We start from the raw sequence: 26,769 nt of genomic DNA, 5'->3' as shown, positions 1-26,769 counted from the left end.
GAGTAGTAATACAAGAAATAGATTTTAAAAATGTAATGTTTTCCTACTAGTGAAATGCCCTTTTTTGGAAACCATCAATAGAAAGTATGTAATAAAGCATACAGAATTCCAATAGACCCCTATTACAAAGGTCAGATCCCCAGACTCTGGGGGCCCAATAGCCTTAGGCTCACATGCATTTTAGTTGGTTTTAGTTGTTTAATTAATTACAAATTTGTTAGTGAATTTGCGCCACTGAAGTACAATATGAACTAAGGTCAGTGGTGGAGGAAATATTCAGATCCTTAAGTCAATACAACACTGTAGAAATACTCCATTACAAGTAAAAGTCCTGCATTTTAAAATTGAGCTCCACCTCAAGGAGCTAATTTTAAACTATTTGTTGGACTACAACTACTTATTATTTTGATTATGGATTGACTTGCAGTTTTTTTCTCTATTAATCAATTGATTCTTTGATTTGTAAAAAAATCTAAATAGTGAGAATGGTCACAATTACCCAGATCCCAAAGTGACACCTTCACGATGGTTGTTTTGTCCACCTAACAGTCCAAACCTCAAACTTGTTAAAAATAAATAAAAAATATTCAGCAAATCCTGTCATTTGGGAAGCTGGAACCATGAAATGTTTTTGCATTAAAAATGAGAAACGATAATCAAAATAGTTTCCAATTAATTTTCTGTCAGTCAATTAATTGATGATCATTTCAGCTCTACTTGTATAAACTGTTGGGTGGTTTAATTTATAACAAAGCACACTATTTTATACTTTCTTCCTATGTTTTTTATGTAAGAATGTATTTTAATGTAACTAGTAACTTATGCTGCCATATAATAATAGTGGAGTGAATAGTACAATATTTAGCAGAAGAAAAAAATCCAGCACAAATCCCTCAAATGTATATGGTTATAGCCGATTTTCACCAATATGCTTAACTGGCAATGACGGAGGGCATTGAAATCCGGTTAACAGGTTATTTTTCATACCTTTTCCTACTGTGACATGTCAACATGCCGTACCTGTCACACATGACTTATACTGTATATAAACATCAACACACAAATCCCAAAGTCAAATTGGACTTTAATAAAGGTTCATAATTATAACATTGATATAAATACATGACTCTGAACAAAATGAAACCCAAAACAAATAAATATACAAAACATACAAAAAAACATTAAAAGCATGTTTCTATTTCAGCTGCTGCCCTGGAGCCTCCATGGCATTAAAGCAGGAGTGTGTTTCCTGTGTTTTCTAGGGTTGAGAAGGAAAAGCCATTGTCCAGTTTTTGCTAGCGAGTGGCAACCGCTTCCAGTGAAAACATGGGTCTTTATTGTTGACTCCCCACAATGAAGGGAGGGGGTCAAAGGACACATAAGTAGGAGGGCAGTGACATGGCACTGACTGACTGTTCCTCCGATTTTTTAATTCTTCTCTCTCTCTCTCTCTCTCTCTCTTGTGTCTCTTTAACCCAGGACCCATCGATCAGACTGGGAGGAGTTTAGCTGAACAGACTCGCTCCTCTCCCCATCCTGATGCTGAAAAACACAGATATTAGAGATATTATTTAACAAATCTATTACTACACTACAAAACTTGAATGTTTAAAGTTGTGCCACTAAAGAAGTGTTGCCAGGTTGGTTGGTTTTCCACCCAATAGTTGGTCTGTGAGTCCACCACTTTGGTCCAGACTGAAATATTGCAACAACTATTGAATGGATTGGCGTGAAATATCATAAACATTTATGGTGCCCAGGGGATAAATCCTAATGACTTTGGTGATCTCCTGACTTTTCGTTTAGCGCCAAAATGCGGTTCACATTTCTGGTGTAAAGTGAAATGTCTCAATTACCGCTGGATGGAGTCCCCTTCAGGTTAATTTGTAAAAACTGTGATGATCCGCTGACTTTAAGCCACACCTCCCAACCAAATGGATGAAATTTGAAAAAATGTGTTTTATGTTTCCAATAAACTTGTTTCATGCATTTTCTACGATTAAGTTTTATTTTTTTTGATACCACTGCAACAACATGTCTTTTTCTTCCTAGATCAGTATCACTACAAAAACCAACAGCTTTAAGCTCTGAGACTTGGTGACTTGTTAAAACATAAGAAAGGAAAGGAGGATGACAACTGAATTGGCTAAAATCTGGGTGAATTTGAGTGAAAGTGAAGACGTGAAGTGAAGGACAGCATTATTGGAAAAGACGCATGCAGTCAAAAACATACCTTGTTAGCGATGGCTCGGAGTTTCCCCAGCAGGGAGGGTTTCTTGGTGTAAACCACATCGTCGTCAGGTTCCTCCCCTTCAGCCAGGGCACAGCTGTCTGCTGCTGGCAGCTCACACTCCTTGTTGGCAGACATCACCAGACGAGAGTACTTGTACTCCAGCCTGACCACAGACACACAGTCATCGTGAGACAACATATTATTTGGCATACGCATCATCCAGCGTGTAGGTGTTTGAAGGCAACAGTGTTTTAACTGGAAAAGCTGTTAGCTGATGTTTTATGATCATAGTGATTCTACCAGACATAAAGATAAATCTGAGGCGTTACACAAAAATTAAGGGGATAATGAAGAAAAAATTATTGTTTTAAATCTCACTTCTCACTTCTTTCCACTGTTTCATGATTTGTGAAAAACTTTCACTTATTCAGAGCTCTGAAATGCCTTCAAGTGACACAATCTAAGGAGAAAAAACATTTTGAGAAGAAATAACTATAAATAGACTTTGCTTCTTAAAGGTCACAATCAAAAGCCCAAGATTATATGACTAAAGTAAAAAACAACAAATAAAGTACAAACGGGACAATGTTCCTGATATTGTACTTGTGAATAAAAAGTGTGTGCTTCTTGAAAAAGTCTGTAAGTGACAAACAGCAGCTGACATCTCTTCCTTTAAATAACAATTCAAGGTGATCTTAATGAGTATGTTGGCCTTGGCTGAGATTGGTGGTAGTGTCTGATTGGCGGGTGCCTCTAACCTCTTGTTTTTCTTCCAGAAATAGCAGGTGAGAGAGATGAGCAGCACGGCCACGAAGGCTCCGCCACCGACCCCGACCTTCAGCCACAGAGCGATGGCCTCGCACGGAGAGGAGCTTCTAGGAGGCAACGATACACCTTTGGTGCACAACTTTGGCTCGTTCCACACATACAGAGTTTCCTGGAGAGAGTCGAGTGGGACAGATGGAGAATTTCAAGCAGAGATTTGGTTTCATAAATCAAGCGTGTGTATTATGTTTTATTTCTGAGGTTTGTAGGTCTGAAGGGGAAGCACTAGGAAGATCTTACAAGATTAAAGTACCATTTGGGTTTAGGATTAAGATTCAGTGTTAATTTGGCATCAGATTAGTTTTAGTCCTGACAAATATCACTCTTAATTTAGTTTTAAATATGAAAATACAACTTATTAACACAAGCTGACTAACCACATTTCGGCACAGGGCCTTCATGAATGTGATTTACTAATTTCATCTAGTTTTGCTCAATGAAACAACAATTTACTTGAAATAAATAATAATTCTTATGCAGTTTAGTCTCATTTCAATCATGCAGTTTTGATTATTAAATTAAATCTTTAGAGTGCTTTCATGAAGCACACACAGGGCTTTTGTTGTGATTTCATCAGAGGGAGTTATAATAATAGTCTAACCTGAGGGTTTGATGGCTGTTTATTGAATCTGAATCTATCTGCACATTGAACCAGAACCAGAAACCATAATCCTTTATCAAAACCCTTATCAAATCTGTTCAGGCTATTCCTTAAATAATTTATATACTGTAATTATATATTTGCTATTTAGCCAAAGTGAGTTCCTGGATGGTTTACACATTGTGCTTTAATAATATAAATGAGCATGGAGATTTGACAAAGACTTGAAATTCCATAGACTTTTATTTTCAGACAGCATCAGAGATGTGATGTGTGTGTGTTACCTGGATGCCTCTTTTGCACGCTCCCTCTATCTGGTGGTAGTCGTCCTCGGCGCAGCGCGGACAGGCACTGGCGCTCTCCCACAGGAAGTGAAACGTACATCCATCACATGTTCCTGCAGGACACGAGCTGCACAAACACACACAGATAACACATTTTCTTACATAATCTATTTTCTTATGTTTCTGGTATGGCATATAGTATTTTCCTCTTTCATACAATGCATTTTAATATCAAACATTCTTTGTCACATTATATTGTACTTAGGGTTAAGGTCCAAGCCTGTATAGGTGCGAAACCCAGTTATATTTTCATTTTTATTATATAATTAGTGTCATGTTCACACTAAACAAAGCAACTCTTACAGTACATGTTTGTAAAAAAATAAAACAACATTTTTGGTAGAAATTAAAACTCAGAGCACATTATCACCTACCTGGGCACAGAGAGTTCTCCTCGTTCAGACTTCTCGGGGTTACAGCGAACAGTGATGACTGAGCTGCGACCCTGATCACATGAGGCCGTTGCCTGCGTTGACCTGAAAGAAAACAAGGACACAGTTAAGACAACCAAAACATTACAACACACGCTCTGCCTCTGTCTGTCACACTGTACCTGTAGAAAAAGTTGATGTCTGGTACATCCTTTGAATTTTCAGGAAAAAGATCTGGTTTAGCGTTCACGCCATCCAGGACGGTATCTACTGTTGCTCCTGAAAAGAGACATCAAAGATATCAAAGCCAACATTACCAGCTAATGATCAGAGAGCTACATACTGCCATTTAACCCGAGTCACACCGATGAAAGTGTCTGCAAGGCTGATGGACTGTGAGGAAATGGCCATCCTGAAGCCCCGCCCATCTGCTGGGATGATGGTTGATTGACAGATGAAGCTGTCGACTGAGTTGACAAACTGAGCCATGTCGCTTTGGTCGTCCACGCTGGACACGTCGGTGACGTTATCTGTACAGATAGCAGCTCTCTTCCCCTTTAGCAAGACACGTACAACAGCATAATAATTATCTCTCAGTTGGTATGGTTACGCTTGATGTTTACCTGCAGCTTTTTTAACATACCTACATGTGAAAAAATGTGATTAATTTTCACATTGTGGATAAATCTTCAAAACAAGATGTGTAAATTTAAAACAGCTTGTATTGTCTGGTGGAAATACAATAACAATACACAATGTTTGTAAAGAGCTATTGAAGGAAAGTTAGTTAATGCTGAGAAAAATGTAAATAAATCAACATACAAGAGGCTCAAAACTCATTTCCATTCAAAATATAATATAACCAAGATAAATAATACATCCAACATTAAAAATCACCCCTCGTTCACCATACGTTTAATGGTTTAGGGGTTTAAAATTTAGTGTTGCTTTCATACAATACACCTAACAATGAGTACACAAACTAAAATTAAAATCACCAGTTAAAGGAGTTTAAAATTAGCACAAGATCTGAAGGATATTTTTTTTTATAAAGAATGAGAGTGATACCAAAAAGGATACTAACAGATCCATAAAACTGTACTGACACAGTAACTAATACATGACGACTTCAGGTATGTGTGAATTACCTCGTGTCCACACAGGCTAATGTTGAACAGGTGAAGGTACTTTGTGCCTTTAGAGGTGAAACTCGGCCCGATGGTCATCGAGGCCACATCACTCAGGGGGCTGAGGTCAAAGGTCAGCGTACGGTTGTTCTCTGTGTGGGAGAAGAAGCAGTCGCTGTAGCACCGAGAGTGTTCCTGAAAGAAAAGCAAATACATGAACTCTCAACATGTAACATATTAGATGGACTATGTACAACTATATTATAATTAATGATAAATACAATAATAAATGTTATGTAGTTGTTAAATTATTGATTTGCAATATCACATATTTAGAGCAAGAATGTATTAAATAAACACCTCTGGAGCAACTAGAGGTTAAGTGTCTTGCTCAGGGACACATTGGTGGATGTGTTGCAGTGGGGGTTCTCAGTTAACAGCGTTTTTTGTTCCTAGAAACATCTTTCATGTCCTCTGTAATAATTGTCTAAACACTACAGAGGATTAGCACTTCAAACCGGATTTTTATAAACCTTATCTGGCCCCTGATACCACATTTTAATCCCAAAATATTTATACCCTGAGCAAAGGGGCATGGAGAAAGCTCCAAATGGTTCATACAGAAATTTCAATACAAAAAGAAAGAAAGAAACAAAGCTAATATATTGACATAAGTAGTCTTTTGTGGCCCCTCGAGGACTCAAGGTTGAGAAACTGTAGCTTAAAGATCACCACTTATTGATAAAAACCCAGAGTAGGACTGGGTATCAAACATCAATCCTTTTTGGTATCAACCAAAACATCAGATTCGTAATTTGCTTACTTATACTTGGATCAAATACTTCCTGATTTAAATTAAAATGTTGCTAATTTTAGACTTTATTTTGGGAGGCATTTTTTTTGTGTGGCTCTATTTAGTAAAAAAAACATTTATATTATAGCACTGTGGTAGTGTTTTGGTATCGGTACCAAACCTCGTGTATCATATTAGTACTAGTATCAAAAAATCAAATGATACCCTGTCCTAAGCCAGAGGAGGTTACTCTACCTTATTGCTTACACTTCCAGGACCACAGGCGACACACGCGTCCTGGCCGTAGGTGTGGCGCCCTGCCAGGTGTGTGTTGGGCGGGCACTCCTGGCACCGGTTGGTGTCTCTGTCGATGTAAAAACCAGCAGGGCAGGGAACACAGGAGGAGCTGGCCCGCTGGGAGTTCTGGGGTACCAGAGCGCAGGCCCGACATGCTGATGCCACCCCATCCAGGACGTTAGTCACGCTGATGGAGTACAGCTTCACCATGTCACTGACATAACGACGCATCTACAAACACATACAGGGCAAGCAGAGACACATACGTTAAGGTATAAATATTCTTGATATTTACTGAAAGTGAATTTATTGACACATTTTTCACTTCCTCGAACTAGTAGTAATGCTAGTGATGATTTGCCACATTCATTCTTCAAAAGCTCAATAAATAAATAAACATCCTATTAAATGCACAAAATACATTTAATATGTATGCCTTAATTAAATTATACAATGATACATAAATTGGTATACCTCTTTTAATTTGATTCTTTATTTATTCACATTTGTATTAATTACCTTATTTATTGTCATTTATAATTTTATTTATGAATTAACTTTTATAAGTGTATTCATTTCTGTTTGTTTATTTAATTTATTTATGCCTACAATTTTTTATGTATTTTTGGTGCATTTGTGCATTTTATTTTAAATTTCTGTACTCATTTTCGATTGTGACATAAGAAGCTATCTTGTGCGCACAAGATACTATTTTGTACACATGAGAAAGTATGTGATGCTCAGGACATATTAATACTGAGAATGATGTGCACAGGCATTGAATAATGGGGAATAAGGTACTTTGTATGTTACTTACGTCCAGAGCATGGTTAGTCCTCTGGAAAGCCCATGTATACGTGACAGAGGCGTTCCTGGTCATGCTGTGCGAGTACGACTGTTTCCCCTTACTGCCTTCCCAGGACTCCACCACTGTGGTGCTCTTTCTGTTCACATCCTGAAGAGGGCGTCACAGTAAAACAGTTAGATGGGAAAATATGTGTTTGATTACTGACCAGTAATATGCAGAATACGGTAATAAGTGGCACCACAGTGAGACAAGTAACTGTTCTGGCTTGCTGGTAAAGTTAGTCACATTTTTACTACCTTCTGTTACATTAACACACACAAACAAGCACACACCATCATGAAGTAGAGCTCACAATCAGCAGAGCAGATGGTCTCAAACACAAAGCTTATCTGGCCAAACTCACTACCGGTCATCCCTGAAAGTGAGGCTGGGACCCTGCCACAAAAACACAAACATGGGCAGAGATTTAGTTTTAACTTGATCCTACAAACATCTCGTTCACAAAAAATATGTTTATTATCTGAATCTTTCAAGACGAGATGATAAGATCGCTTTATTTAATCCTTCTGTGGTGACCAAACTTGGATAGATACACCAAAATCTCACACAGAAAACAACCACATGTCCCTACACAGCTACTTACTTGAAGCCAGGCACATGCAGGCTGAGGATGAGATAGTCATTGTCTGAACTACCTGCTCCACTGCGAATGTGGTCCCCTGCAACCTCCCAGCCTGATGAACAACAGACATGATGCACTCACATTACACCTCATTAATTCTGGATTACAGATCAGTGCATGTTATTTTATTACAATATCCAGAATTGGCTTGGATGGAAGCGGATGGATCGGGCAACAAGTGCTTTTACTGCTTTTACTGTCAGTGGAGATTTCAGCATCATTTATATAGTATTGAGCAAAACAATGTCACCACTAATCTATTGTACATTTATTTGCTGTTCTGGAGCTTTCAGTCATATCACATCTTCATCACCAGATGGAGGTTTGGTGGTGTGGTGGTTTAGAGGTTTGAGAGGTCCTTAAATGTCTCAGACAACAAGAACATTTGAGTATCTACGTTTCCTTGAGTGGGTAAAATCCATTTACTGATGAAGGTGTGATATGATTGAAAGCTCCAGAAAATATTCCTATTTCCAAGGGCAATAATTAACTTTGACCACATGGTGAGTACATTTTAGATAATTAGTAATTAGACATTACTTACTCAGTTGGGCGTTGTTAGTTAGTAGGAATAAGTAGGTAATTAATAGGTAGTCAATTACATAGTTAGTTAGAAGATACCAGTTAACAGTCATAAGGTAGTTAGTAGTAAATAAGTAATTTAGTAGTTAGTTTAAGTTAATAGATAATTAATATGTAGTTTAGAGTTAGTTAGTTGTTAATAGTTTGTTAGTTAGAACTTAGATAGAAGGTAAGTAATTAGTTACTTATAATGTAGATAAGGTAATTAGTTGTTATTAATTAGCACGTAGAGTAGATAGTGGGTAGTTAGTTAGAACAAGACAATTGAGTATAGACATAATAAACAATAGATGAAAAACATAGCTTTAAAATGCATAGGTGCAGTAAATCATGTTTAATCTGTAGATCCCTTATATCTGCAGTATATATCCTGTCCCCTAAAATGCTCAAATACAGAACATTTTGGCACTGGATAAGTACCTCCAGCTTTCAGCACTGTTACACCCTCCACTGACCAAGAAACACGTCAGGGTCAGGTAGGTATATTGTATGCATGTACACAGTATGTATGGATATACATGGAGGTTTTTAAATGTGTTTCTCCAGGTGGATATACTGTATGGATAGACACAATGTTCTTCGTTGGGGACAATAAAGTCTGTCATATTTCACAAATTTGATGCTAATTGGACTGTAAATTATTTTGTGAGGAGAGAATATTTCCGTCGTTACTCAGTAATACAGGTGTTGTTGTGCTCACCATTCATGTCGTCACATTTGGAGTTGCCCACGTTGAAACAGGAAGTCTTCATATTGGAAGGCAACACATTCCACCATTTATACTGGTAACCTAACACTGGCTCTGTACCTGCAGGGCACTCAGTGCACTCTGGTACAGACACACACACACCCACACCCAGAAAAGCTTAATTTAGATACAACAATGACATTTTTCTCTTTGGTAAAACATTATGTTTGTACAAGCACCATCCATTCAGGAGTGCATTAAAAAAGGGTCGCCTCTTTTAAACAAATTTCATTCAGACAGCGCAGATCATGTGCCCAGATGGAAAGGCTTTATTACTACTATTAATTCAATTGATACAGTACATACAGTATTTGCTATATATATATATTTATATATATAAATAATTAAAAAAACTGATATTGAGGCATCCGTCTCCTATATGTGAATGTGTAGAACTGTGTGAGCATGAAGCAATGGTACAGACTGTTTGGTTGACTTTCCCTATATAAATACAGATTAAGGCTTGGTACCAATACATGCCAGGTGTGGACAGGTGCGTGCAGGTTTACCGTAGGTGCCGTCTGAGTGGGTTCCAGGTGGGCAGGGTAAACAGGTGGAGTCAATGCTGTTGTAGTAGCCGGGGTTGCACGGAGGGCATGGCTCTCTCTGCCCAGTTGCAGGCAGCTCCACGGCCCCTGTGACGTTCTCCACACAGATTTTTGGCTCCACCCAACGATATAACACTTGCGTCTGTAACGAAAAAGCCATAGAGCTTATGATCAGGGGTGGAGAGTGGTCTGTAAGTGTTTTACTCTAATAGAGGGGGAAAAAAATAAATGTACAGTACCTGGAGTAATAGAGATTGAGACACATAAAAATGGACAATAAAGCTTCAAAGATTCAAAAGCAAACCACACCATCAATAATAGAGGGATGTGTTTCTTTTCTGTTCTTTAACAATCATCACTCTTACTCAGCACACTCAGAGATGTAAATTAAAACAGGCCAAGGTCATGGATTAGTGCCAAGAAAATGTATTTAGGATCAGATGGCGTGCCAACCGCTTACTAAGCTATTCATCATTTTCTTTCTCATCATATTGTGTGACTTGTCTTGTTTCTAACACAATGCCCTGAGAGAGACGACAAAATGTCTGTTTATAATAAATTTAAATGTAATGTAGTAAAAAAGGCAGCTTTGTCGTGCTGTAAGAATAAGAAGTCGGTAAAGGATAAATTAAAACAACATAATTTATTATATATTATTTTATTAAAACTATTAGACCAAATGAAAGATAAACAGGAATTTTCATGCTGATCATGTATTAAATATAAAACCAATCATGGGTGTTAGTGGTTGTCTTGTATTTATGTAGTCAATGTTCCAAATTGCCTAATTTCATTTGGATTATTTTGCATTAATTGGGTATATTAACATAGAAATTCAAACTAAAAACTATTAATTGTCACCTAATATTTCACAACTTACGAAATACAAACTTAAAACGCTCTGTTAAATTGTCTTTGTAGGTTTACCTAAACTTGTAAGTACGTGTGTCTGTCCTTGCATAGTAAAAAGGTCAGGATGTATGTGAAATGTGAAATGTGTGGATGCTGCTGACCTTTCCTTCGCTGTCGCAGGCTGTGTGGATCTGGAAGTAATCCTTCTCTGAGCATGGCGGCCTCGCCTTACATTCAGCCCATCCCTCATCTGAGAGAGGAGCCGAAAACAGAGGAGAAGGAGACGTGATGATCCGGCTCACAGGGATGCATAGAAAACATGCGCAACCAGAGTGTGATGCAGGGTAAATCCCATTTACTAGCCTTTTACTCTACAGAAGAAAATGAAGCTTCACAACTCTTTTTGATTTTTTCTCAACTTTAACATTTCATACAGCAATACCAGCAGAACAATGAACTTATCAAAGATGTAATGCTCCGTACTTGTATAGCGCCTTTCTAGTCTTTTCGACCACTCAAAGCGCTTTTACACTACATCATGTAGATGTATGGGTATCATCATGTATGTGTTGGCAGATATGCACATACAAATTTCAGAATGTAAAGGTGTTATCTTTTAATTCATTCGTTATTAGTTTTTACTCATTTACAATGAGTTCATTTCCAGTTAAATTTACTGTACTACTTTTCCTATCATGTTATATTTACGTGTTACAGTTGTAAATATAATTTAGTTATTATTTTTTAATTCTTCCTTTAAGGTTACTTTTATATTCTTTGTTCTATTTTATTGATTAAATATATTCTAATTTAAAATATTTCAATATTTGACTCTACATTTTCAGTGGGTGTAGCATCGGGGGGAACTACATCTGTATTTCAATGTGCAATCCTGTACTGTATAATGACAATAAATCTGAACCTTGACCTTTACTTAATGTAATAATTTCATAGTAAACACCATTATTCAATTATTAAACAACCTCCCATGATACATATATTTCTCACAAACCTTTAATAAGCAAATTTGATAGCTTATATAAAATGTGATAAGTGAGTCTTTTTGTGATATTTCTTACTTTCAAATGTTAGCATGATATTGGCCTTACAAAGACCAAATCACACAAGCTTTATTAAGTTACCTAGTCACTAGGTAATTCCATAATTTTCTTTATAATTTCTCACTGGATGTAATTTAGCCAAGAACAGAATCACAGCTCATAAGAGTGCACTTCTTGTGACAACTAGTTTGAGGGTTTAATGACACATACTGTAGTTGCATGCTGTTGTATGTGTACATACGTGAGTAGTGGTGTTCAGGGCAGCGTGTACAGGAGGACGCGTCCTTTATGGAGAAGGTGTTGCTGGGACAGGGCTGACAGGATGAGGAGCCGGGGTCTGAACTGAACCAGCCGGGCCGGCATGGAAAACACTCTGATGTGTAGGCTACACCTGTGTTGACATGCAGCACAACACGCGGCCCTCCAATTATTACATGCATCACAAATGTAAAAACAGTAAGTTCATAAATGCTTTGTTGTGTGCTTGAGTTCTGCTTTACCCTCTATTTGGATGTTCTTGAGCAGCACAGGTTTGACCATCTTTCCTCCTCCCACCAGGATACCAGTTGTTCTCCAATACAGGATGTTCGTACCTGACTTCAGATTCACCTAAAAACAAAAAAGAACAAGGTGAAGAATGCACAAATAAAAAAATAAGAATAAAACAAAGCACAATAATGTCCCTGCTGACACAAGCTGAATCAGATACTCACTGTGTGTGTGTCCCATTCTCCATTTTTAGTGACTTTAATCCACTTCTGGTCATCAGTCTGGGCCATTTCCTGACACTGCTCGTTCTGGACCTGAACATATGTTGACATGGAATCTATTATCCACACAAAACTGTTTTCTAAAGAACAGCTGCTGCTCTTTACTCTTACTTAACCTCCATTAAAAATAAAACACAGGCTGTTTCCTTTTGTTTCTTTATACTAACTGACTGTAGCTTCATAGTTAGCTTACAGACATGAAGAGTGGTATCAGCATACTTCCCAAAGTTATTAATTATTTATTTAATTTATTTTTTCTTTTAAGATAAAAAGCTTCTGAAATAGCATTTAGACAATCAATGCATCCTAAAACCCAAACTAAATTAAATAACTTAGCCTGGGCAGTATAATAAAGCAGATTTATGCTGATTACATTGACTGTTAAGGAAAATCCAGGATGATTTCTGTGTCGTAAAAGGGGAAAAAAATGTATTTATGAACTAAGAAGGAACACTAGATGAAGCTAATAGTAATGTAATATTTTGGCAAATTAATATATCAGAATATATTATATTGTAGGAAGCAGTTAGTTAGTTATGCTTACATAAAACTCAAAGAAAATGTTGTTGTCAGGGTACTGGTAGGTGAAGGAGACGGAGCCCTGTTTCTCCAGATGGACGGCGTAAACCAAAGACACTGTGCACTCATCGCGATTCGACTCCAGATACACACCCTGTGGCGACCATGTTGAGCTGCAGCAAAGCACAACAACATACTCAAAAACAAACCAAAACAGCAAAAACTGTATTTTTAGTTGTATACTCAATTTAATACATTCAGTATTTACTTAACTCTATGTGTATGTGTCTAACCTGTGGGATTGGTAGTGTTTGTGAGTGTCTGTGTCACCTGTTACAGGCCTGAATGTCCTCCCCATTTGGGCCGGGGTCCATGAAGCTGGCCACACTGGTGAAACCTGCAGGGATGGCGTCCCATTGGTCAAAACGGAGGCCACTGCCCAGCGAATAGGAGCCGGCCGCACAGGGTGTGCACTGCTGTGTGGTCATCTCTAGAAACATCCCAGCTGGACAGGAGAAAGCTGAGGACAAGGAGGGTCATATTGACATGTCAATACACACACAGCTATGAAAACACAAACACACGCACGCACACACTGGCAGTACTTACAACAGTCTGTTCCTCTGGTCGGAGGTGGAAGATCTGAGCAGGAGCCTGGATTGAGAGGGATGGCAACCCTCCATCGTGACCCTGTGCTGTCACACTCTGTGTACTGGTAGTAGTAGTCTGTCTGCAGAACAGACATACAGATACATACAAAGATCAATACACCATCCACATTTGTGTGTTTTTAGCCACAATCAGTTGGTGGGTCCACCACTGGGGTCCAGACAGAAATATCTCAGCAACTATTTGATGAATTAGCATTAAAGTTTGTACAGATATTCATAGTCCCCACAGGATAAAGTCCAATGATTTTTTATAATGCCTGTAATCTTCTTCTAGTACCACCATGAGGTCAACATTTGTAGTTTTGAGTGAAATGTCTCATCAACTATTGGATGGACTGCCGTGAAATTTGGCACAAACATTCATGTTTCTTCAGGATGAATTATAATAACTGTTGTAATCCCCTGACCTTTCATCTAGTGCCATGATCAGATTTGTAAATTGACCTGCAAATTGACCTGCAAATCTAATGCAAAAATCCCCTGAGAGTCCAATTTTTCAATGCCCCCTTCCCCCCAACTCCACAACAAAATTCCATAATCATTGATCATTATTATGGAATTGGCCTTTCACCTATAAATGCTTAAAAATTGTGAATTTTAACTTTTTAAACAAAATTCCTCGGGTGTGAGGAGTGATGACCCTGACCCCTGCGGTGGGTGATGTCACAGAAGGCCGACTCATAAAATGCACTTCACTCATACCGACTCTCACTTCAAATTAAACTGAAAAGTTGGCAGCAGCCCAATGGCATGTTAGCATGCTTATATTAGTAAAGTACAGCCTCACAGAGCTGTTAACAAAGCTGTAGACTCTTTAGTCTTTATATCCATAATTATTACTGTTTATCAAACCTTCACCTACTACAAATACAGACATATGTGCAGACAAAACAACACCCTCATAGTGACTCCAACTTTTTTTCAGCACTGGACACGTGACTTTCTGCAAGCATGAAGCGGATTTCATAAGAAAACAAGAGCTTGTCATACAAAAGGGAACATTTGAGGGGTGGGATGGCTTCCAGGCCAAAAGTCGTGGCTGACCCTGATCACTGTGGCAACCAACCGCTGGAACACTAATGGTCCATTAAGAGCATGACAGCAGGTCATCTGTACAGTCGCTTCTTTCCAAGGGCTGCTGCTTGTGACATTATGCTCATCATTTGAAATGATTGAACTTTCATTTAGAAGACCATTTTATCCAAAACAACTTATTATTAGTGTTTTCAAGAAACCTGCCATGCATGCACAATTAATGTTAAAAGCCTCATGTCCTCATCCAGAGACGACAACTAAGAGTGTGTTCAGTGCTGAGTTTAAAAAACAAACAAATAAAGCAAATGCGTGGCAGATTATAGACTTTCTGGTTTACACATATTTTATGCCTCCCCGCCCCAACTGCCTTTGAACATGTTTGCTTGTTTTTTATTTCTGTTTGTCTGTTATATTTTAATATCAAATCATCTAATTTTTTTTTTTTACTTTGGTTTTATTGCATTTTTATTCAAAGCAATTCATTTTTGAAAAATCCTCACTTGAATAAAAGTGAAAAGCACACTGTTTCGCTTACAGCTTGTTTATTTCCTATTTATTTAATACAATATTTTGGTCATAAATACATACATACAACCTTCATCAGTTATATCATTTAGACCAAAACATTGTCTTAAATAAATATCACATAAACCAGTGGTAAATAAGAAAATGTGCAGCAGTTTTTCACTTTTATTCACGTTTTGCAGTCCTCTGACGCATCTGTCACACACTCAGATGCGCAAAGATGTGTTATAATTCTGAGTAAAATGCTCACTAAATACAATTTATTATTTAATAATAAATAGATCAACATTTCGGAAAATGATTTCATTTGCTATCTCGCTGAGAGTTAGATGAGAAGATTGATACCAATCACATATCTGCACTTTAAATATGATGCTACTTCCAGCTGCCGGCTAGCTTAGCCTAGCATAAAGACAGGAAACAGTGAGAAATTATTATTGCTATTTATTATTATATTTTAGACAATAGTGGTATTTAGGACAAGCAGATTAAATATTGATATTCAATGTCTGTTTTCTATTTCATGCAATTTAAAAATTATTGCTGAATTAAGGCAGAATGACCCGTAATTAGGGCTTGTTTTTATGCTTTTAATGTAACTTCCTTTGAGTCCACAGTGTCCATCTCCTCCCCCGAACCTGCTGTTCAACTGGGCAGACAAGATAGCAGAGCGCACAGGCAGCTGGCTGCAGCAAAACACTGACATCTAACAAGCAACAATCTAAGTAATACCAGCTAATTTAACAGGAACAACCGCAGAAATGACTTGTGATGTGTGTACAGGGAAATTAATCAGACAGAGAGATTTTGCAGATGCAGGGTGTGATGTCTGTGTATTTGTGTCAAGTCAAGTCAAGTCAGGATTAGATTAAGTATAAAACAACATTTTACAAAATGCAGAGACACATACAAAATTTGCAGAGTTGGATATAAAAAAGTAAAAAAACACATGAGATGGCACTCAGATACAGCAAAGTGAATTAAACAAACAATGATAAAACAACAAGATAATCAATGATTATAAGATTTATAAGAAATCATAAAAGTACCATAGCCCTAACTAAGAGGTTTATCACAGAGTGAAGAAACCATTCCCAACTAAAAGCTTTGTGTATTGTGTCTTTTAAATGGCTAATCACCTCTCTGCAACAACAAAAACTGGCCATTCATGCTGCTTCCGCGCTAAATTGTGGCTTTACGTGGGAGCGAGAGGCCGACCACATCGTTAGCGTGTAGCACGGCAGCCTGCACTACAATTCACCTGTTGTCTCTTCCTGTTTAAACGGTCAAACAAAAGAGGGCTGCGCTAATATGTTGACAAAAGGTGAGACTGATAAAAAAGGACACGGGCTGATGTGTTTCACTGCTCTCCCGGGTGACTCACGGTGGTTGTCATGGAGACTGATGAGAAGAAAAGGGCGGGGGGATAAAATTCAGCGCCATGAGAAGCCTGTCAGGAGATCGTAGGACTGGAGATTTCAGGATTTGTGTACACAACAGGAAAGATGGACATTAATCCTTACAGATACTGAACCTGCATTTACACCCTCACTGTACAGGTAGAAAACTTTGACCACATTTATCTAGTGTCTTTTACACTGTGCATGTAACATAACGGCTTATTGTTTAACTGTGTAGAACATAACCATTCTACTGTACATACTAGTAATTGGTCTCTAGTCATTACATTTTCTATATTATTCATTTTGTAGGCTATATATCACAGTTACACCCGTCTTACTGTCACTACTGCACTGGTCTTTTGTTCATTATGTACATTTATTTATTTTTATATATCTCTATATGCACTTTTGCTATCTGATTAGATGCTAAACTGTATTTTGTTTGTTTGGTAGTTACTTCCCGTAATTGAATCTTAAACTGAATGTGTACAGGGCCGCGGGGGGACTGGAACCAATCCCAGTCGACATCAGGCAAAAGGCGGGGTACACCCTGTACAGGTCGCCAGTCCATCGCAGGACCACCCCTATACAAAAAACCACTCACACTCACCTAAGGACAATTTAGAGTCACCAGTTAACATAGCCTGCAAATTTTTCCCAAATATGGAACATTTCGAGACAGGTGGAGACTGTCTCACCTTGTCTGTCCGCTCATGTGTTCATCTGTAATCAATCTATCCAACCTGAGGGCTAAGCCAACCTCCTGTTATAACTTATTATTTATAATAATATAATTAATTATTTATAGGCAACTATAGCCTGTAACTTTCGGCAAGATAGTTTCTTCCTCCTACTTTTTACATAAATTGCAGTAAAATGTGGATGTTAATTTCAAATTTGACAAAACAGTTGAGGTTTGTTTGTGTTTTGCTGTCATAGCTCAGAGGAGAGGAAAGAGAGCCGAGAGAGGAGCCATGCTGGCCCAGCTTGGACTTAATTCTGCTCCTAAAGAGCCGGTCTGGACAAAATATTGATCAGACAATGGAATTCAGAGACATCTGAACACATCGTTACAGAGACCTACCCCATTAACATCCCGGATCATGCACTCGGCAGGTGGTCCATGTTCCGAGCTATCATTGCAAGACTCTGGCAAGATTAAAGGAAGTGGACTCTGTGTTTTACATTGATGATGCTTGGTGCTGAAATGCAGTCAAGATGGACTCTGTTTCCCAAATTTTAGACTGTTTATTGTGAAGATGAAACTTTCATATTATCATCTGGTTGCTGCTGTTTACATTCAACCCAGATGCGAATTCAAAAACTGCACTGTGGAATGTTCAGGGTGTATACGTGTCTGTATAAATAACTCTATATATTGTTTTATTTTATTTTATATGTTATCATCTTTTAATATAGGCCTTCACTTAATAATATGTTGTTTGTGTAGCATGAAAGAACAACAAATTGAGTTTCGTTATGCAGCCTTGTGCTGTATAATGATGTGTAAATGGGATGTGCAGGACCGGAGGGCTCTGCAGCGGGTGATTAAAACTGCACAGAACATCATTGGTACCCCTCTCCCGAGCATTAGTGATATCGGTGAGGTGCCTACGCAGAGCCCAAAGGATACTAAAGGACAGCACCCACCACAGCCACAGCCTGTTCACCCTGCTGCCTTCTGGGAAGAGAAATAGTTTCTGCTGCCACACCACCAGACTGCTGAGCAGCTTTTACCCCCAAGCTGTCAGACTATTAAACTCTAATTCATCCTCAGCACTGCTCCACTGATCATTGAATATTGTTTATTTCGGTTTACCATTTTAATTATTGCTTCTGGATTAATGTATATTATCTGCTATGTAGCCTAGCAGAGGGGAGTTACAAAACACAATTTTATTAAATAACCTGTTATATTGTGACAATAAATGTACCTACCTACCAATAATGACAAATAAACAACATTGTACCTTGTTTTGTTTTAACATAGGTGATAAGATAAGCTAAAATTGCTCTGGTAGGATAACAAAAACCCTGACAGCACTGCCCGGTTCCCTCTCCTCCTCCGCGGGTAATCCTGGCCAGGCTGGCCGGCAGGAGGCTGTTCAGAGGAGGGATGGAGGCCAGCACACAGCGTCATCTCGTTTGTAGCGTGTTTATGGTCAACATGAACCGTATTTTAAGCCGATCAGCCGAGTGCAGAGGACCGTGTGTTGAGCCAATATAATCTAGTAGTAGGCTAATAGTGTTTTTTATTATTATTGTGCATTATTACACGCTTTTTAAATCTAATCTGGTTGTTAAATTCTGCATGCATGGCCATTTTCTTGATTTGATTAACTTACCGCATTAAAATAGGAGATAAATGTAATTTCTAGATGAAAATAATGATTTAAAAAACGAACTATTAAGACAGTGATTTTGGTATCTTCAAAAAGCAACATTTAGGCTACAATCCACGTGGTTCAGGATAGTAGGCTAATAAAAATAATAATAGTAGCCTAAAGCGTACTCACCTCATCGCACGGCCGCAGGTCTCTGTCTGCGGACACGGATGATGTGTGAGCGGTGATTATGAGTAAAAGGCAGCGGAGAAACCAGGAGGCCCACACCTGCTCCCGCATCCTCAGCTCGGATCACACACCACTTCCTATAGTCAGAAACATGAAACAGGCCGAGCGGTGAGTGTTTGTGTGGTGGTGTCCCTGTCATTGATGTCTCCTGCCCGCCTGTCTCTCACTCACCCTCTACACACAACCACTGTCAAGACAGGTAGTGTAAAGACAACACTTCCGGTCCCGGATTTCAAATTTATATTGCCCTGGCATAGAATACAGACTTTATTCCTATTATTATCTTATATTTTATGATAATTTCCGACTGTGGGCATCTTTATTTTGTATTCTGCTGGCATTGGCAGGTGTAATTATTGTTTAAGTAAAGGTGTTAGGCTGCACTCTTCTCAGTCCTCTTAATTTATGATTACACTAAGAATTTTAATGTTTTGTGTTGCTCACAACTAATATATTGAACAGGTTACAGGTAATTTCTGAAAGAATTAGCTGATTAATCAAATAATTGACCGACCAAAACTTCATGGGCAACTATTTTGATAATGAATTTATTGTTTCAAATAAAAAAAGCAAACATTTGCTGATCCCAGCTTAACTTTTTTTTTTAATTTTGATGCTTTTCTTTGGCTGACTGTTGGGCAGATAATACAAGTAATTTGAATAACACCATGGGCTCTGGGAAATGAATTAAAGATCCATCAATTAATTGATCAAACAAGGGAATAATCCTGATCATAATTAATAATGAAAATAATCGCTAATTGATGTATTGTATTGATGTATTGTACCAGATGTAGCTTAAAGCTCAATTTAATCTGCATCTACATAAATAATCACATTTATAGTACATAAACTAAGAATATATTGTTTGCCCTAGTATTTCTCCCAGAACCTGCGTTAAAAGACCCTAAAGTGACTCTAAAAAAGTGGAAAATAAAAGCTATATGTTATTGATAAAAGTGGGTCAACTTCTCCTTTATGTTTCATTATATATCTACACACCGACACCAGGGAATTGTTGAGTAAAATCTTAGCACGTCACATTTTCATCACAATTTCTCTGATTGAAACGTGAAATTAAATTAAAAGAGGCATCATAAAATTACAAGTTTCAGATGATAAAAACTTCTTCAACATACAATATTTTTGCAATCACTATTTAATCTCCAGTTGTATGCTTTTATTTTGAAGGCACTACCGCCTGTCTCAGTCGGTTTAAAAATTTGTAGTTTTACATCTCTCTCAGCTAAACCTTCACTCAGACAGTGACGCCACGAGTGTGATAACCCACGTTATCTTGATTGACGGCTGGAGATCGACGACAGGCCTGCTGGCTGCAGAGCTTATTATAACTCTGCACTGAAGATATGAGCTTGAGAGTAACACTAAAATAGTAAGAGGTCACATGCAAGACAATGCAGTTAGGTTAAAAAAGGATGATTTTTGTGCATCACAGTAGGTATAATTACACCTTCAGATATATTTTTAAACAACGATATAAGCTTCTACATCCCACCCACTGAATATCTGAATGTTGTGAATATTTGAGAGGATAAGAGGATTTCCTGTTTCTGAGCCATCAAAAAACCAGTGGACCAGTGGACTTCTCCAGCTGCCTGACTGTCAAGAGTCTCATGCTTTGGCCAAAACAAAACATTATGTTGTTAATCTTTGCAAAGAAAACAGCGTTTATAAGACACATTTCTGCGGGGAAATTGATTAATTTAATGTTTTAATTATTTTTTTCTTTTTCTGTTGTTGTTTTCTACATGTGTTCTCTGTCCTGTTTCTTTTTGGGTCTTTTTGGCCTTGTGTCAGTAGTATAGTAAAAAACGAACCAAAAAAACAGCTGTAAAACATTTTTTAATTAAAATAAAAAGAACTGAGATGAGTGTGAATATATTTAATTGTATGTTCAATTTGTATAAGATATTACACATTGCACGATAAGTTAATATACTTATGGTCAGTAAGTCTGTAATGTAGCCAATATTTTTAAATAACTTATGTTAACTAGACTTTTTTTAAATGGTAGTTTAATAGATTATTTAATTTTATTTTGTGTTTTCATATTTGCTTTTGCTTTTTCTTTTGTCTTATTTTTTTGTTGTTGTGAAGATTAACCTGTAGGCGGCAGAAGCAGACAACAGCTCTACAAACATTTGATCACCACGAAGAAGAAGTATAAAACTCGGAAATGACGTTGAGTTACAGAATCAAAACAGTTAAAATCTGACAGCTCGGCATCGTCCCGCAAAAAGGCTTTTAAATGCAATGGAAAAGGTTACTGTCACTGTCAGAAATAAACTACACAATTTAATGAACGATTTTAGATACTTTTCATCAGACTGTCGAGGAATGCTAATCCGAGGAAAATGTTCTTTTGGCTTGTTTATGCTGCAGCTCCTGTCTATGTAACTACCTGGTTAGCTTCCACGGCTAACGAAAGTTGCTCCATGGCGATCTATGGGCCGAACATTACCATATATAGACCGGCCACAGAGCTCCCTCGCCGGTGAAATGTAAACGCTGTCTCGCTGAGGAGGCTGACTAAAGGGCAAGCAAAAACAAAGCTCAGCCTGAGAGAGAAAAAAGACACCAGTGCGCTACCTTCACCATGTCATCTGACCAGATTATTGCCATCGTCATGGATGACAAAATTTACGAGGTGAATAAAAAGAAGCTGATAGAGAAGAGCGACTATTTCCGTGCACTGTACAGCTCTGGGATGAGGGAGTCCACGGAGGACTCTGTGCAGCTGCAGGGGCTCAGTGTCCCCGGCCTGGAGCTGGTCCTGGAGTTCATCAACACCTCCAAGGTCCAGGTTGTCAACGAGACTCTGGAGGACCTGATTGAGACCGCCTCCTTCTTACAGGTTACCTCCATCCTTAAGCTCCTCACTTCTGAGATCCGCCTGGAAAACTGCGTGGAGCTGTACAGCCTCTCTGAAGTTTACGGGACTCATGATCTGCGTCATTCCTGCCTCAAATTCATGAGCTGCTACTATCACCCCATGCTGAGGAGGCCAGAGTTCAGCAGCCTCCCCTCAGCTGACAGAGACCAGGTCAAGGAGATGCGCATGAAAGGCACCGCCACCCTGGTAGCCATCGGAGACTTCACTTGTCTGTCCCTGGACATGCCAGATCAGGATGAACCCTGGTCCATGCTGAGGTACGGAGAGGAGGAGCAGCGCTGGAAACCGCTCGCAAATAACTTGCCTCCAGATATGATCAATGTCAGAGGATATGGCTCGGCTGTCCTCGATAACTACCTGTTCATAGTTGGCGGATACAGGATGACGAGTCAGGAGATCTCTGCGGTGCACTGCTAACCCCTGTAGGAACGAGTGGAACCAGGTGGCTCCGCTCAACCAGAAGAGGTAAAACCACATCTACACATTTCCTCTTAAATATCAAGAACTGTTGTCATGTTTCACTTACTATGTCCTCTCCATCAGGTCCAACTTCAAGCTGCTGGCGGTACAAGGGAAGCTGTACGCCGTAGGAGGCCAGTGTCTGGGCACCGTGGAGTGTTACAGTCCAGAACAGGACTGGTGGACCTGCGTGTCCTCGATGCCCGACCCGCTGGCTGAGTTCTCTGCCTGTGAATGCCAGGGGAAAATCTACGTCATGGGTGGATACACTGCAAGAGGTTGGTATAACTCAAGGTATTTATTGTCATATGAATTAAAATGCCACCAGTTTATTTCCATATTGTGAACGACTTGTGCACGGGCTGCTCTCCAGTTTACATAGCTTACACAGTATACAGGGAACAAAGAAACATTTTGGAAATAGCTTGACTATCTTAAAGAAGTCTTTTCCATTTATTTCAGTAGCACATAGAGGCTGTGTGATAGTGCCGATCTGTTGATGGGAGGGACACTCTCCCTCTTATAATCCTATAAACTCTGCATTTTTTAGTGTTAGATCAAAGCTGTGTCAGTTTATACCATAGAAATTACCACCATGACTGCTGTGCATTGAGGAGTTTGCCTCTGTCTCTGTTATTTTAATCTGGACACTCTGTTGTGTATTATTTGTTATATAATTTCAATTATACTGGCCGTGGCATTGGCGGGTGCACAGGATGTTCCAGTCTTATTCATCTTATCAAACCCCCCAGTGGTACAGTTTATTTGTGATCACAGTAATCCATATTAATAGCAGTAAGTGAAGGGTGGTGGGAGGGTTTTGTGCCCCAGATGCAATTTTAAACCCACAGTATATAATTTCTGCATGATTAATGGAAAAATTTGGGATAATGTAAATACCAACTCAACAAAACATATGTCTAGTTATTTTTAGACATTACCAGATTATCCCTTTACGTAGGGTTAGAAAAGTACTAATGAAGCAACTTATTTATCATTTATACATGTTTTGTCATCATAAGTTTGGTATTTTATATATTTCTTGAAGCATACAACCCGGGTGTAACGTGTGTTTCGGATCTTTCAACATCAGTTACCCTCACCCAGTTGACCCCACCAGGGTTGTGTAGTTAAACTCCACAGCTCACTTTGTTTGATCCACAGCCATCTTGGAGGATCTTTCTGCCGCCTCAGTGGCACTTTGGGTTTTTCATACCTCTGGTCATTCCCAGGACACTGAGCACTTTGCTGAGGTTATTCCGGTATAAATTACGTATATACATCCAGGAAATGTTTTTTGTTTAAAGAACCCGTGATTTCATTGTGCACCCCCACTTCTGAATCCACACTTACACCCTTGGTGCTTCCACATTTTAGTGAGAAAGAAATTAGTTATTTCAGACTTTAAGTTTAACATGTTTTTGTCTCTGACAGACAGGAATACAAATGTCCTATGCTACTGCCCCACGTCTGACACCTGGACAGTATTTCGGTCCTGTTCGGCGCACATCCGCAAGCAGCAGATGCTCTCGGTGGAGGACACCATCTACCTGGTGGGAGGATACACACATGAGCTGGAGGCGGGCCGGCGGCAGCGCCGTCCCAGCCAGACAGAGGATGTGCTGACGGTGCAGTCCTACAACGTCACCACAGGGGAGTGGATCCAGCTGAAGGAGAACACGTCTAAGTCGGGCCTGAACCTGACGTGCACGCTGCACAACGACGGCATCTACATCATGAGCCGGGACGTCAGCCTGCCCACCAGCCTGGAGCATCGCGTCTTTCTCAAGTACAACATCTTCTCTGACGCCTGGGAGGCTTTCAGACGCTTCCCGGCTCTTGGCCAGAACATGCTGCTCTGTTCGCTTTACCTCCCCAATATGCTGTGATTGAGCGGGCTGATGTGAAAGAGTTCAGTGAACACTAACAGATAACACATGCAGCATTAATATAGGCCAATGTGTGGCTTGCTTTTTCTTGCACAGAATGGAGCTTTGTGGCATTAGCGGGAACTATCTGGTTGCCAGGTTGATCGCCTCGTGACCTTTGTGCCTCAACAACAGAAAAAAAAGCACTACATTGTACATACTGCTGTGGATGCAAATACAAAAGCTACAATGATGTATGACAGTGATGAAGCACCATGGCCTGTAGATCAACAGCATCATAGCAGCTAGCCCTGGTTTGTGCCTCATGTATTAACATGGACGTTATAATCAAGTCACATTGGTAACAATCTGTTTCTTTGAGAAATAACTTGGGATAACAGATTAAAAAGGTATTTTATTGTGTAGCAGACATAATATTTTCCATCCATATTATTAAAAGACTCTTAGGATTCTGGAAGTCTTCAGAGCAGCCGTTATCTGACAACCTTCTGGGTTTTTCCCCAAACATCGTCGGGTATTCCCCCCCCACAGAAATGGATGGTTACTACTGGTTAATACATGAGTGGCACAAACTGGGGCTATATAACAGCATGCTTCTAAATCTGTGGGCCACATTATTCCTGATGTTTACACTCCAAATATGGCATTGGCATACATGTTTATCCATAACTCACTACAAACCTTGAAGTATCTCAGAAACAAAACACATTTCTTGTTTTTATGTACTGTACATAGCAGATAATCATGAAAGATGGCTTTGGTTTTACACTGCCAGTTTTATGGGAAATAGAGGTTCCTTGAAAGTTATTGTGTGGGATGAGAAGTGGCTCAGAGGGAGCTTAATGTGTTGTTTATGAACACTTGCACGGTCTTATTTTTCAGAGATACACTAAGCAAAGCTTAAAGCGCAATTCCATGAAACGATGCACATGTGCCTTCTGCAACCTCAGTTAATAGGAACTTGATACAAAGAAAAAAAAAAGAAAAAAAAAAGCACAAAATGCAAGACTTTGTTACATTTCCAGCAACTGACCAAAACTGCTGTGTTTCATTTTCTCTCTGCTAGGCAGATTTTGTTTTCCTTAAGATAGTTCCTTTATTACGTATTGAGGGTGTGCAGACATGAAAAGTGAGCCTCTGGGCAAAATGTATTTATGAAACCCGTGAAGTTTTGGGTAAATGCAGCACTTACAATGTTTGATTTGGTGAATTTCAGATTCTCTCTGCATTACTTATGTAATGATAATAAAGACGAAGTTCAGGGGTCTGTTCAGCTGTTTGTCCTTTTAATTAACCGGCTTATATTGTGTTATTTTGCCATATTCTGCTTGTGTCTCTGAGGTTTGTTTCTCATTTTATTCAAAATTTCCAAATCAACCGAGAGACCGGGCTGTTCACAACATGTATTATTTGTGATGCGACATCTTCCCACAGTATCTTCCTTCTAATTGTCCCATGTGACAGTACATGACCCTGGAGTAAGTCCTGCCTCTGTAGATCACTCTGCTCCTTCCCAGGAAACCTTGGCACAAAGGACCCAACCAATCTCCAGTCCCCCGGGGAGCCATGCTGAATCTCCAAATAAGGATACCCCCTGTAGGAGTTGATATAATGCTCTGGATTGTAACCTCTGCTCTTGATTTTACTGGGTTGTGCAGTTGTCCTATGATCCTGTAGTAGAGGTTGAGGAGGCTAAACTCTGTAGGTTGCGATGGTTTCAAAGTTTCCTCTGTGTGTACGGGCAAGTCCCAAAGCATTTACCCATTTGTGGAATAATCAGTCAAAAATGTAGTAAGAGGTTGTCAGACGGGTCAAATACATAAGTGAGTACATAAATAAATAACATTGTTAGTTAAATAATTAAAATTGGAAAGTAAAAAATAATATAAACTATAAAACATTAATACATTTCCTGTAACCACCAAACAGTTGCTAAACTCTTAAGTTCTTTATTAGCTCATTATATTTTTTAACTCCCTAATTTTCCTACAGTTGTGTTGCTTTGTATTGAAGGTGTGTGAAGACGAAAACATTAAAATGTTTTTTTATATATCGTTTCGTATCTTTATATACCTTACCTCCTGTGGCGTCTTGCCATGCAGATAGTTGTGGTTTAAAGCCTTTACACAGCCATGATTC

The 26,769-nt window shown here is 38.9% G+C and overlaps 2 protein-coding genes across 2 annotated transcripts; one reads left to right on the top strand and one right to left on the bottom strand.

Moving 5' to 3' along the window:
• Nucleotides 1–1,064: 1,064 nt before the first annotated feature.
• Nucleotides 1,065–22,888, bottom strand: LOC119917997 (endosome/lysosome-associated apoptosis and autophagy regulator family member 2-like). Its single transcript, XM_038738483.1, has 23 exons — nt 22,809–22,888; nt 19,312–19,445; nt 13,771–13,891; nt 13,492–13,681; nt 13,187–13,334; nt 12,586–12,675; nt 12,373–12,481; nt 12,114–12,263; nt 10,973–11,061; nt 9,921–10,101; nt 9,364–9,492; nt 8,043–8,133; nt 7,732–7,834; nt 7,409–7,546; nt 6,550–6,822; nt 5,523–5,696; nt 4,740–4,929; nt 4,557–4,653; nt 4,378–4,479; nt 3,944–4,070; nt 2,992–3,170; nt 2,234–2,396; nt 1,065–1,542 (listed from the first exon to the last, which is right to left on the bottom strand). The coding sequence occupies exons 2-23, from the start codon at nt 19,417–19,419 to the stop codon at nt 1,471–1,473; spliced, it is 3,024 nt and encodes a 1,007-aa protein (XP_038594411.1). The 5' UTR covers nt 19,420–19,445; nt 22,809–22,888; the 3' UTR covers nt 1,065–1,470.
• Nucleotides 21,562–25,903, top strand: klhl42 (kelch-like family, member 42). The gene is given in 4 exon segments (XM_038738484.1): nt 21,562–22,695; nt 22,697–22,747; nt 22,826–23,019; nt 24,176–25,903. Coding segments are annotated over 4 exon segments (1,410 nt in total). The 5' UTR covers nt 21,562–21,985; the 3' UTR covers nt 24,631–25,903.
• The last annotated feature ends 866 nt before the right edge of the window (nt 25,904–26,769 follow it).

The sequence above is a fragment of the Micropterus salmoides genome, unplaced genomic scaffold, assembly GCF_014851395.1.
Source record: "Micropterus salmoides isolate LMB-PRFRI ecotype aquatic unplaced genomic scaffold, ASM1485139v1 Ms_hic_scaffold_23, whole genome shotgun sequence".
In the NCBI taxonomy this organism is placed as follows: Eukaryota; Metazoa; Chordata; class Actinopteri; order Centrarchiformes; family Centrarchidae; genus Micropterus; species Micropterus salmoides.
The sequence above is the reverse complement of the archived record's forward strand: the minus strand, read 5'-3'. Positions and strand labels throughout refer to the sequence as shown.

What these genes read in the sequence shown, in the direction of transcription:
- LOC119917997 (XM_038738483.1), bottom strand. Translation starts at nt 19,419, where the DNA reads ATGCGGGAGCAGGTGTGGGCCTCCTGGTTTCTCCGCTGCCTTTTACTC. An exon ending in CCACTCAGACGGCACCTACG is followed by an intron (nt 9,493 to 9,920) that starts GTAAACCTGCAC and finishes TGTCTGTACCAG; the next exon opens with AGTGCACTGAGTGCCCTGCA. An exon ending in GGACTAACCATGCTCTGGAC is followed by an intron (nt 6,823 to 7,408) that starts GTAAGTAACATA and finishes ATGTGTTTGTAG; the next exon opens with ATGCGTCGTTATGTCAGTGA.